At 42.4% G+C, this 13,454-nt stretch overlaps 1 protein-coding gene across 1 annotated transcript in view; it reads right to left on the reverse strand.

Moving 5' to 3' along the window:
- Positions 1-13,094, reverse strand: part of LOC311246452 (ADP-ribosylation factor-like protein 3) — a gene marked incomplete at both ends in the record, with an annotated part of 74,129 nt that extends 61,035 nt beyond the window's left edge. The window contains one exon of the mRNA XM_084336606.1: positions 12,966-13,094. Within this exon, the coding sequence (XP_084192732.1) occupies positions 12,966-13,094 (129 nt within the window). The remainder of the gene's footprint in view (positions 1-12,965) is intronic.
- Between the last annotated feature and the right edge of the window lie 360 nt (positions 13,095-13,454).

Below are 13,454 nucleotides of genomic sequence, written 5' to 3' on the forward strand. Positions count from 1 at the left end.
TGAATGATTAAATAATTGAATAATGCATACATCCGTCATCCTGGCTAATATTGTTATGCCCCAGATGTGTTTTTCAGAGTCTTATCATTTAATGTGAGCTCATATCTAAGAGGATAGCCTACAGTGGGGGCGGGGCCCCCTAAGCTCCGGGGCCCCCCCGCACCACGGGGTCAGCGGGGGCCTCCCCTACGCCACTGCCCGGGACTATATTTTGTGTTACTTTAAACATGAATTGTGCAGTTTTGAATTTAACCAAATCTTTAAATTTCAGAGTTTGACTTTTAACAAATAAACAATTGGTATGATCTCTATAACCATCATGATGTACAATCCTTATAGCTCTTTTTTGCAGTGTGCATATCTTTTGTAGGTTAGTTTTATATGTATTTCCCCAAACTTCAACACAATATGACAGGAGGTGTACAGTGATTTCTGATTTAAGATGTATTTCGTTTTACCCAGAATTCCCAAGCTTTTCACAATTTTTGAGCATAGATATTTTATGTGTGGTTTCCAGCTATTTGGGTCCCAACACTGACCCCTGTGGGACACCACAGGTAATATTTAAGCACCTTGACTTGTTCTGGCCTATTTGAACAAATTGCTGTCTATTACTAATATAGCTTTTAAGCCATTCAAATGCGACCCCTCTGACACCATACCTGTCCATCTTTTTAATCTCATGATCTATTGTATCAAATATTTTTTAAGGTCAATGAATATACGAAGTGAGTATTTCTTTCTCTCTATACATGTGGTTATTTGCCATGGAAGTACATGTAGCAGCCTGAAAATATTGTCTATTATTCAGAACTGCTGACTTGTGTTTTATATCCCCTTTGTACACAAAGACATCATTGATATTCCCACGAGCAATGATATGAGTTTCTCTTCCTTCTATCGGCTGGAGTATGGACCATACACAGTATCGCTGGACCATATTCAACATCCTTCCCTGTGTGACTAGTAGGCGGGACCAGCAGGGGGCGGTGTCAGGCAGAGAGTGTCGGAGAGAGATGGGACGTGATATATGGAGGCGGAAGACGGAAGGAGATCCTCTTCGGCAGTGAACTTGACCACGAACAGTCACACCAGACAGGTGCTCTGGGAGAGCCCTGTTGCAGAAGTTATGTTGGAGGGCCCCGTGGGATAGTGACGGGTGATAGGAAGTACTTGCTAGTTGACGTGATATCCTAGAAGTACCAGCGATAGTGTGTGAGCAAACAGTGCAGAGCCAAGCACTAACAGTATCGGGTTATAGTAGTTACTGTGTGCGGTATAAGTAGCGTGCGGCTAACAACATATCAAAGTCCTTAGTAGTCGGGTTATAGTAGTTACAGTGTGACGGTATAGAGTGCGAGCCCCGAGACGCGCGTGGACCTACAACCAGTCTGCTCCGGCTGCCTGCAATCAGTCTGCCCCGGTTACCTGCGACCAGATCTGCACCCGGCTGCCTGCAGCCTACGGGAGTTCATCCCGTCCAGCAGGGGTCGTCATCGCCCAGCACACGCTCTCAGCCGGCGATGCCTCTCTGCCCCAGCTCCGCCTGCTAGTATCCTCACCGAGAGCGTTCGACGCCATCTTGCTTTCCGGACAACAGTGGGGCGGCGAGGCGGCCATTTCGGATGAGTACAAATGGGCATTGATGCTCCCGAGCTATTATACAGTATACAGTGTGGTGCAGCCTGCGGGCAAAGTTAACGTTGCTACTACCGTTCAATAGGGGAACCCCAAACAATATATCCCGGCATTAAGATAGGACTTTTACTGGTATTTTGTGGGCCCACCCTTTTGCTTTCTTTTTATTTCCTTTGAGTGTGATACCGTGTTGGTGTTTAGTAATATTTTACCATTCAGTGAACCCTTCTATTCCTTCCCTATGTCCTCCCTTCTTTCCCCATATTTGGGAGTACTAGAGCAGTATATGTAAACCCTTAGGGAAGGTATTGATACTGTGTCCAGCCCAGACGTGGGCAGCACTTAGTCTGGGTACAGCGAGAGCACTTGGTGCCTAGGGCGTAATTACATGACTACCAGACTGTAACTATTGTGTAACGATAACAATGGTGCAATAATCACCAGACTGTAACTATTGTGTAACGATAACAATGGCGCAATAATAACCAGACTGAATGGGAGCACGGTGTGTGTGTCTTTTACTGAGCCTAATCTTAACCCTTTTGATGCGGGTAACATATACTATTAACCCCTTCCTATTTAACCTTCCCTCTCCTACCGTAAGGTTTCTAGTGTTAACGAGGGAGGGTACTGCTTGCGGGGGGAACCAAGTTATCTATTTACAATCCAGTCACTATGTGTGGGAGGGTGCTAGAGGAGTAACTGGGGGAAGTGAGAGCGTGTTGGGGAGTACTGCTGACCGCCCTGGACGGGAGAGGAAGACCAGAGTACCGGACCAGGTTCGTAAATCCCGGGCCCCATGCACTCCCACTGCCAGCCTCCAGTTGACACTCCGGACCCAAAGACGGAGGTGCAGCTAGCCAGAGTTCTACTGTGTCTCACTACCCAGTGACTGTGCACACCCGTTCCCACGAAGCAGGGATAATCCACCCTGCTACATACAGTAGATCTAGCTGTTCTGAAACCATACTGACTATCCATTAATAGTTGACGTTTTTCAATGAATTCTTTCATCATATAGTTTCTCAAGTATTTTTGAGAACTGTGATAATAATGATACCGGTCTGTAGTTGGTGAAGAGGTGTTTATCTCCAGCTTTGGGATAACTTTTGCAATTTAAATTTTTTCTGGAAAAGTTCCTGTTTTGAATGGAAGATTATATGTGAGTTAAAGGGGAACTATCTTATAAATGGCCTTTTCCAGTGTTTAGCATGATTTTCTAGCTATGTGGACTTATATTAATAGGATCTATGTCTCTAATTCTCAATTTGGCGCATTCTTCCAATTCTCATCTCACAATATTGTCCCTCACTCAAGTGAGTCATCTGAAATTTAGCGTATCTGTGACGTCAGAGGTTTCTCACCTGCATAATAACGCCCGCCCCATCTATGCTTGTCGCCAACTGCCAACTATGCATCTAGCCAACTGTCAGCCACCTGTATTACTCGAGAGACCGCTTGGCCCCTCTCTCTCTCTCTCTCTCTCTCTCTCTCTCTCTCTCTCTCTCTCTCTCTCTCTCTCTCTCTCTCTCTCTCTCTCTCTCTCTCACTCACTCAAATCGCATTCCGAGTATGGGCGGAGACCAGCAGCCTGTTGAAGTTTTGTTTGCATTTGTTTACCATCTCAGTTTTTTTTTTTTTTTTTTTATAGTTCCCAAAGATATTGATTCTCTCTCCACAGTCCTCCTCAATTCCTGATCGATTCAAATTGACTGCACTTAACATACAAATACTTGTTAAATTTGGAAGACAAATGCATAACTGATCTATAATAAATGCACCTGACACAAAATGCACACATTATTTTGTTAATGTTAATTATATTGTTTATAGTTTTATCATTTAATGTACAGTTTGTTTTATTTTATCATCTGCCTTAATTCTATTACTGATTATTCAGTGGGTTTTGGCCTAGGGCACCAAAATGGTCAGAAACGGCCCTGCTTGGAGGTTGATGGGCATATCCAGATCCAAAGTAGACCTTGAACACCTGCCTCCTCCCAAGGTCTGTCTCATCCCACATGTACAGCGAGTCAACCTCAGAGTTGCCTGCTACAAAAGAGCAGACCATGCCAATATTTGAGATGCCCAAACCCTATGATCAGGATATGGGCTGGGAAAAGATGATGGATGAGGCGGTGTTAGAGTCTGTCTGGACGATTGGACCCATCCTCCCTCCTTCTCTTGTTGAGGTACTAGCCCAGAAAGCGGAGTCAGAAGAGCAAGAAGCTCTTAAGGAGGCAGATTATGCAAAACATAAAGTGGATGAGGAGGATGGAGAGTATGAGTGTGATGAGGATGGAGATTGGAGAGATAGACTTTGACGATCTCTTTGATGATGATGATGATGATGATGATGATGATGATGATGATGATGATTAGTAGTTTAGGTTTTAATGTTGTGCCAACAGAGAATATGTACTGTAATAGTACTTTGTTTGAACCTTAACAAAATATATTTCACTGGATTTCAAATTGTATAGGAAAATTTGTTCATTTGTCTATGTAGGACGAATTAGACTTTTCACATTAGTCTTCCACTTTTGGCCTTGTTTACGCAAACTCTACAATATTTAGGGAATAACAGCATGATATAATATTTATTAACATTGTATTTCCAATATTAACCTCAAATGTATCTCATCTGATGGACTACATTTGAGTAAAGTGGGAAAATAGAGATGTGATCTAAACATTTTCAGCTTTTAATAAATATATATATTTAAAAATAACAATTTTATTGAATTCCTTGGGTCAATATTGTTTGGGAAAATGTTTTAATTTCTCTCTATATGTTGTTAACTTCAAAAGTTATGCTGTTTTCCTTTTCTTCTTTTTCAGGTTTTCGTTCAGGATAGGTGTAATAAACTTTAATAAAGGGTTAAAAATGAACCCCATGGGACATTATTTCAACCTGTTACCTTTTACTTGTACTTTTAACACACAATGAGGAGAACAAGAACCAAAGCAATAGAGTTCAAGCACCTGCTAAATTGCAATAGCTCCCCCTCTGAGCATGTGTTAAAACCTGTTCAGCACCAGGGATATTGATTGATACATACTACAGTATCCTTTCACTATCAAGGTATTATTAGTCATCATATGCAAACTTGATATGGTGCATTTACTGCTTATAATAACCCAGATGAGCTCACATTAAATGATAAGACTCTGAAAAACACATCTGGGGCATAACAATATTAGCCAGGATGACGGATGTATGCATTATTCAATTATTTAATCATTCACTTTTCCCCCCCCATCGTAATATTATGTGTATTATATAGTGTACACTTTAACATTAAACATTGAACCTTTTAAACATTACACCATATTGTATCTATTTATTCCTAAAAAGATTTGCACTGCCTCTTCTACCTCATTTTTGCATTTAGCATTTCGTTTTTTTTGCATTTTGCACATTTTAGTTTTGTGTATTGTATATTTTGTATAGTGTTTGGTCTTTATTCTTTCACTTTTTACTCTGAACCAAGCATTTCACTATAATGTACATGTACCTTATATGTCACAAATAAATCAAAACTTGAAACAATATACCTATTCTGTTCATACTCCATATACACAACGAAAGTCATGATCAGGAAATCCAGACGCATTGAAACAGGTTAGGAATCTCACTTTAAAGTTACAACCTAACTGTCCAGACTGTATGTATTTTCACACACTGTACAACCTTAAAGTTACAACCTGACCGTCCAGACTGTGAGTATATTGGGTGTAAAAAGTACCCAGAAATTATACTTGAGTGAAAGTATGGGTACCGTCTCAAAATCGTACTCAAATAAAAGTCAGAGTATCTGGCTAAAAACACACTTGAGTAAAAATAAAAGAAAGTTTCTACTTTTAAATGTACTTAAGTACTAAAAAGTAAAAGTAAAAACTTTTTTTTATTGCAAGGGATGGACCAGGGGTCTCATACTCATTCCATTGTGGGCCAAGTTGATATGAAATTATTCTTCTGATAGCAGGTGTTTAATCAAAGATCCCCACTTTCTTACACAAGGACCAATCAGCATGGGTATGGGCGGGTTCATTTTCCATTGATGGGGATTTGATTGGCTGTTTTTAAATAAAGCGTGACCGCAGGATTAAGAACGTTAACGTTAGTTTGGCCAGAGAAACAAATATACTAATAAAAATTGTATACTAAATATAATTGTCCTATATGGTCAGACTTTGTATCAAAGCCAATTTGATGGAAAATGAATTATTATAATACAATATAATCTATATTAAAGAAATAATCACCATAATTAAATGAATCACACAATAAGACAAATTAAGTCAGTAGGGGGCCATACTCCGATTGGGTATTTAAAGGTGGATCTGTAATGCCGTCAAACAGCGACCTCTAGGCAAAATAGCCTCGCTTGGTGTTGCACTTTCTCTACATTTGTGTTAATTAGATTATGAAATGTTGGTTGGAGTTTAGTAACTTCTTATACTGTGAATTTCTCCAGACCTCTCTTGGCAGAGCCTGAGAAATAGTAACCCCTTCCTACCCATTAAATTCCAACCCACACATCAGACCAAAACAAAATAATTGTTGGGGCTATTTTGCCTAGAGGTCACTGTAAAACACGCAGTTAAACACGCTTAGTTAAACACGCTTAGTTAAACACACTTAGTTAAACACTCTTAGTTAAACACAATTAGTTTACCTTTTGAACTTCTCCCATGTTAGCTCCTGTGTTCTTCAGTGGCTGATGGGAAGGCAGCAGACTCCTTCCCTGTGTGAGGAATGAAAAACATAAATTTACCAAATACATTTATTCACCATCTTCATCTTTAAAGACATGGACGGGTCCATTAAAATATATAAAACAGCCAAAAAAGCCTCTTTTCTTTGTGGTCCTTTTAACTCATTCAGCACCAAACACGAGCGGAGTGAGAGGCGGAGTCACGGAGTTGGAGAGAAGAAGTGGGGACAGAATGGGTTGGAGAGTGATAGGCAACCTTCGGAAAGAAGAAGCCACCTAATGATGATGAATGGAATACTGCCAACAACGAGTATACTCGTTATTGGATCGTTATTTCTTTTATTCGCTATTTCCATTCGTAAATCATCCAGGTATGCTGTGGTACTGTGTGGCAATGTGTCTGAGATCGCAACGGTCCGATACCGCCGCCTGATGGTATGCGGTCGGTGTTGCATTCCCTTTGTGTCTCTGTGCTCTGGCTGTGCGTCATTGGGCGGACTCCGGGCGGAGTTTTCTTGTAACATGGATCAAGATCTTCACTCGATCGCATTGAATCGTCAATCCAACGCTGGATTCATTATGCTGTGGGGGGTTATGGCGTGGGCCAAATGGACATACAATCTAGCAGATGGCAATCAAATAATTGGAATATTCTTTTTGGATTATCATCGGCCACAGGTAAGAGCAATCTAATGTTAATTTCAGCTTGGTTGTCCATAGCCATCGCCCTGATCAACGTATGCTGTTGTACTAACGAATGCCGTTATTGACAATCAATTAATCATAAACGACCCCCCCCCCCTTTCATGCATGCATGATGGAACATAATATACTGATCATATGCATTTGAAAGCTTTTATTGTAGCGTGTATAGGGACGAAATGCCAATGGATTAAGTATAATATGCGTCACAGGCTATTACTAGCCTTCCAGGAATTACCCCAGACCACTCTAAAACCATACTTTACACCACGGTATAAAACAAGAATGTATGGATACAAAAAATATTCCCTTTTCACATCTTGAACGATAGATACTCAATGTCAAATGGGCCATAGTATTGCATATATAGCTATAATATTTAAATAGTTATAGCCCTGCAAATAAGTTGAGCGACTCCCACCGTTTACAGTGATGGCGGTAGCTACTATAGGATGAGGCTAATGCATGGCGTCCAATGAGTTAAGACAGTCCCAACAGTGTTTATTATTAAAAGTCAGATAGTCCCAACAGTGTTTATTATTAAAAGGCAGACAATCTTACTCTTACTAATAAACACTGCATGGACTATCTGACTCTTAATTCCCTGCCAACAACGATTAAACTCGTTATTGGCCGCCAATCGTTGAACGCCAACAACAAGTATACTCATTATTTGCTTGTTATTTCTTTTATTCAATATTTTCATTCATTATCCATCCAGGGAGCCTGGTGTTATCATGGGGCTGAGTCTGAGATCGCTAAAGTGCAATACCGGCCGCATCCTACCAGGCGGCGGTATCGAGCACCATTTGAAACCTTGTGTATTGGGCTGTGCCACACGCTAAACACTCCAGGAGCTCTTTTCTAGTAACCTGAACCTAGGGCTTCACCCGATCGCATTGAATCGTTTTCGGGACCCCCGATTCATTATGCTGTGGTGGGTTATGTCGTGGGCCAAATGGACATACGATCTACCAGATGGCAATCAAATAATTGGGATATTCTTTTTGGAATCCCACTGGCCACAGGTAAGAGCAATTTAACGTCAATTTCAGCTTGATTGTGCCTTGTTTTCATAGCCATCGCCCTGATCAGCGTATGTTGTTGTACTAACAAATGCCGTTATTGACAATCAATTCATCAGAAACGACCCCCCCCCCCCCCCTTTCATGCATTCATGAAGAAACATACTGTAATACCGATCATATGCATTTGAATTTTTAATTGTAGCATGTGTAGGGACGAAATGCCAATGGATTTAGTATAATACACGTAGCGGGCTATTACTAGCCTCCCAGGAATTACCCTAAACCGCTCTAAAACCATACTTATATTCACCACGGTATAAAACGGGAATAAAACAAGGTGACGGACTCCATTGGTTGAATGTGTGGCAGCACATGAGTTAATAATAAACACTGTCAGGACTAACTGACTCTTAATAATAAACACTGCATGGACTGTCTGACTCTTAATAATAAACAATGTTAGGACTATCTGACTCAATAAACACTGTTTGGACTATCTGACTCTTAATAATAAACACTGTTAGGACTATCTGACTCTTAATAATAAACTCTGTTAGAACTATCTGACTCCTAATAATAAACACTGTTGTGTGTTACTATGGTTTGGACCATGTGTACCATCCTGCCACTCACTACTACTACTACTACTACTACTACTACTACTACTACTACTACTACTACTACTACTACTACTACTACTACTACTACTACTATTATCACTATCGTCATTACTACTTTGCACTTTGTTCTATGTTCTATGCTATATTATTATTATTACCTATCCTATGACACCTGCATTTCCCCAAGGGGACTAATAAAGGAACACTTCACTTGACTTTAAAGCAGGAATGCCACCTATTCCAAGAATCGCCAAGCGATTCCTTGTGTGCTCCAGGACAGTTCTGTCAATATCTCTCAACATGCACCTGCTGAAGCTAGAAGTCAGAGAGAACCGTTTAATGTGTGATGTCACATGGATGTAAAATCTGGGGCTGCTCCAGAAATCAGGAGGGGTGGGTGGGGGACACTGTACAACTGAACAAGCAAAACTGTACATTGGAATATTGACAAGACCATACTTGGTCATTTACGGTACATTGGGGGGGGGGGTTGTGTTAGGACATTTACAGGGGCCAGTTTCGAGTTGCAGTCTCCCATAGGTGTTTTTTGAAAGTGGGTAGTGATTCACATTCCTTTACAGCTTTGGGTAGGGCGTTCCACATTGATGTGGCATAATTGCGAAACGTGTTTAGTCCCTTGTTTGAGCCGAATCTGGGTTTAACATGATTTGTGGAGCTCCCTCTGGTGTTGTGATCGTGGTATTCACTGACCTTTGGGAAGTATTTTGACATGTACATGGGTACCTTGGTCGTGTAGTGTATCTTGTAGACCAGGCTGTGATAATGTATACAGTATTATATTATGTGTTTGTAGTATTATACATATACATGTGGGTTATACAGTATAGTATATGTATACAGTATAGTATGTAGTATGTGTTTGTAGTGTTGTACAGATACATGTGGGTTATACAGTATAGTAATACGTGTATATATAGGCCTATATGTGAAAAACTGTGATTTTATGTCTGCACTTCATGTGCTCATTTTATGCCTGTCTTTTTTCTGTTGTGAAGCACTTTGAGCTGCAGTTTCTGTATGAAAGCTGCTATCAGGGCCGTAGCCAGGGTTTAGAAATTAGGGAGGTCCATTTATTTTTTTGGCCCAGACCGGCCCACTATAATCGGTCGGACACCACCCACCAGTACACCATCCTTACGGTCCCCTTAAATACCTACTGTACTATCCCCCCCCCCCCCCAACCCATTACAAAGCTGGGTAGTAAGTGCCATGGACAAGTGGACCAGTGTACTCACTCGCTCTTGGCTGAATCTTGTTTTGGGTGGTGATGTAAAAACACCTGCATCATAGCAGGCTCAGGATGGGCAACGTAGTCTATAGCCTGTTCATCCCTGTCTCTCTCCTCCACAACCTGGCTTGACTAGACATACAGTAAGGAGAGAGATGATTACAATTAACTGGTACATTCAGGTCCAGAATTGTTGGAATCCCCTGACAAAGATGTGCAAAAAGCTGTACAATTTAAACAATACCATACTGGTAATGAGAAAATAGTTGTTTATTCAATGAATGCATGGAGCAGTTCCATCTTATTTCATTTGATACTAACTACTCAGTTCATACAGATTTCAAGTATTCAAATATCAATGATGAATATTGCATAAGGTTTACACAGTTAATAGATCACCTTCTTGTTTTATATTCATCTTATATGGCAATTAAATCAATGGTGTGTTTGTTTGGGGAGTTTGACCTATGTGCCTACCACGTGAAGGTGCATGATCAATGGACAGCACAAAAACAATTTGTGTAGGTGGAGACTAGAGCTACCACAGATAGTAATAAGTTATTAAGAGTAAGTAATCCATACCATATATAGTTACCTTATTACCATACTTGGCTGAAAACAAACTTTGCTGCCTGTTGTGAATGTGTTTTTCCCTGTAGGCTAATACATAAGTAGGCATACATTTTTGCAGTTGAGGAAAAATTTGCAGTTGAGTAGGCTATAATGTGCTGTGTTTTTATGTCTTCCATCGAGGACCACCTTGGAAATAAGTGTTAATGCTTGTTAATGAATGCTTTTAGGTGATATCCTCAGGAATACAAATTGGTCAAGATCATTTGTTTTTATGATGTGTTTTTAATTTCCAAATAAATCTAATCAAATAAAAAAGCAGTTTTTGCAGTTGAGCTACTGGTGTTGTATATTATACAGCCTTTTCATGCATCTTTATCAAGGGAACCCTTATCCTAATGATTTAAAAAATAATATTATGATGATACGATATGGACCTAGTAGTTGGGTCATCTGTGGCACTTCGTTTCTCAATGGATTTTTTAAAAAGGCGGGGGAAATTTGTGAGAGACCAAAATCCAAAATGGCTGCCGTGGAAATTAACTTTTTAATGGTTTGACCTACAATGATGCACAATACATGGTACCAGCCCCCTCTCAGTCATGTACCAGCCCCTCTCAGTCATGTACCAGCCAGCCCCTCTCAGTCATGTACCAGCCCTCTCTCAGTCATGTATACCAGCCCCCTCTGTCATCTACCAGCCCCCTCTCAGTCATGTACCACAGCCCCATCTGAGTCATGTACCAGCCCCCTCTCAGTCATGTACCAGCCCCCTCTCAGTCATGTACCAGCCCCCTCTCAGTCATGTACCAGCCTCCTCTCAGTCATGTACCACAGCCCCATCTCAGTCATGTACCATAGCCCCATCTCAGTCATGTACCACAGCCCCCTCTCAGTCATGTATACCAGCCCCCCTCTCAGTCATGTATACCAGCCCCCTCTCAGTCATGTACCAGCCCTCTCTCAGTCATGTACCAGCCCCCTCTCAGCCATGTACCAGCCCCTCTCAGTCATGTACCAGCCCCCTCTCAGTCATGTACCACAGCCCCCTCTCAGTCATGTACCAGCCCCTCTCAGTCATGTACCAGCCCCTCTCAGTCATGTACCAGCCCCTCTCAGTCATGTACCAGCCCCTCTCAGTCATGTACCACAGCCCCCTCTCAGTCATGTACCACAGCCCCCTCTCAGTCATGTACCAGCCCCTCTCAGTCATGTACCAGCCCCTCTCAGTCATGTACCACAGCCCCCTCTCAGTCATGTACCAGCCCCTCTCAGTCATGTACCAGCCCCTCTCAGTCATGTACCACAGCCCCCTCTCAGTCATGTACCACAGCCCCCTCTCAGTCATGTACCACAGCCCCCTCTCAGTCATGTACCACAGCCCCCTCTCAGTCATGTACCAGCCCCTCTCAGTCATGTACCAGCCCCTCTCAGTCATGTACCACAGCCCCCTCTCAGTCATGTACCAGCCCCTCTCAGTCATGTACCAGCCCCTCTCAGTCATGTACCACAGCCCCCTCTCAGTCATGTACCACAGCCCCCTCTCAGTCATGTACCAGCCCCTCTCAGTCATGTACCAGCCCCTCTCAGTCATGTACCACAGCCCCCTCTCAGTCATGTACCACAGCCCCCCTCTCAATCATATACCTGCGCGACTGGCGGGGGGGTGCTTAGTAAGAGATGTGATTGGGCCAGCCCAGTGTCAGTCAGTACCAATGGGCCGATGTCTCAGCCTAGTAGTGGGCCGGTCGTTAAAAAAAAAAAAAAAAAAAAATGATAAAAAAAAATGATATAATTTTTTTTTTTTTTTTTTATAGTTACAAATAGTTACCGAGGTCCGGACCTCGGTGACCTCATAGCTGGCTACGGCCATGGCTGCTATACAAATAAAGTGTATTATTATTATTAGTAATACAGTATAATATGTACAGTAGTATGTGTTTGTAGTATTACACAGATACATGTGGGTTATACATTATAGTATGTAGTATGTGTTTGTAATATTGTACAGATACATGTGGGTTATAAAGTATCGTATGTGTACATACAGTATAGTATGTAGTATGTGTTTGTAGTGTTGTACAGATACATGTGGGTTATATTTCGTACTAGCTCCGCACTCTGCTCTATAGGAAATCCCCTGTTGCCTATGGCAACCTGAAATAATTCCGCTACAATGCACCTGCACCTGTCCGGCCACGCCCATGCACTTAAGCGAGGGCTGTGACCGTACTTCCGCTCTTCCCTATTCTTTCACTCACGGAAGTGTTTTGCTACAGGCACACGTCAGCAGTGATTATTAGTGTATTTAGTTTAGGTTTTTGTGTTGCTATTTTTGGTAAAAATGGCATCACCACCGGCTATGGCGGGTGGTCTGACGAAGCTCTTCGCAGCGTCGGGGCAGACCCCGCCTACCAAGTGGGTTTGACCCGCCGACCGCAAGAGATGCGAGCACGGTGGAGGAGAGCAGCATGCTCTCATGGCGGCAGCAGCGTGCACCAGCGGCAATCTGCCAGCGCCCCTCCCGACGCCTGTCCCCGAGGACGGCATACTGCGACTGGACCATTACATCCCGGAATGTTCCATGGAGGGGGCGGGGGTTTTCGTCTTTGATGCCTCGACCCGGAATGGCGAGGGGCCGGAAACGCGAGACATGAACACAGGGAGAGAGACGGGCAGCTGGAACGCACCTTGAGGGGACGCGATACACGCCAACCAGGTAAGGGGGATAGGCCTGACTCTGAGGCTGTATTCTCCCTTTTTTCCTTACCTCTCTCCCTCTGTGGTTTTCCTCTCTTACGCCTAAACCTCATTATTCCCTCTCGAAGAAAACAACTACGTCTGCAATGAAGCAATGTGTAAAACTTTTCACTGAATGTGTTGTGTATACCTCGGACGCAGTGGCGAATCCTCCTGGAAGCCAACG

The sequence above is a fragment of the Notolepis coatsorum genome (assembly GCF_963971535.1).
Source record: "Notolepis coatsorum genome assembly, chromosome: 19".
Classification (NCBI taxonomy): Eukaryota; Metazoa; Chordata; class Actinopteri; order Aulopiformes; family Paralepididae; genus Notolepis; species Notolepis coatsorum.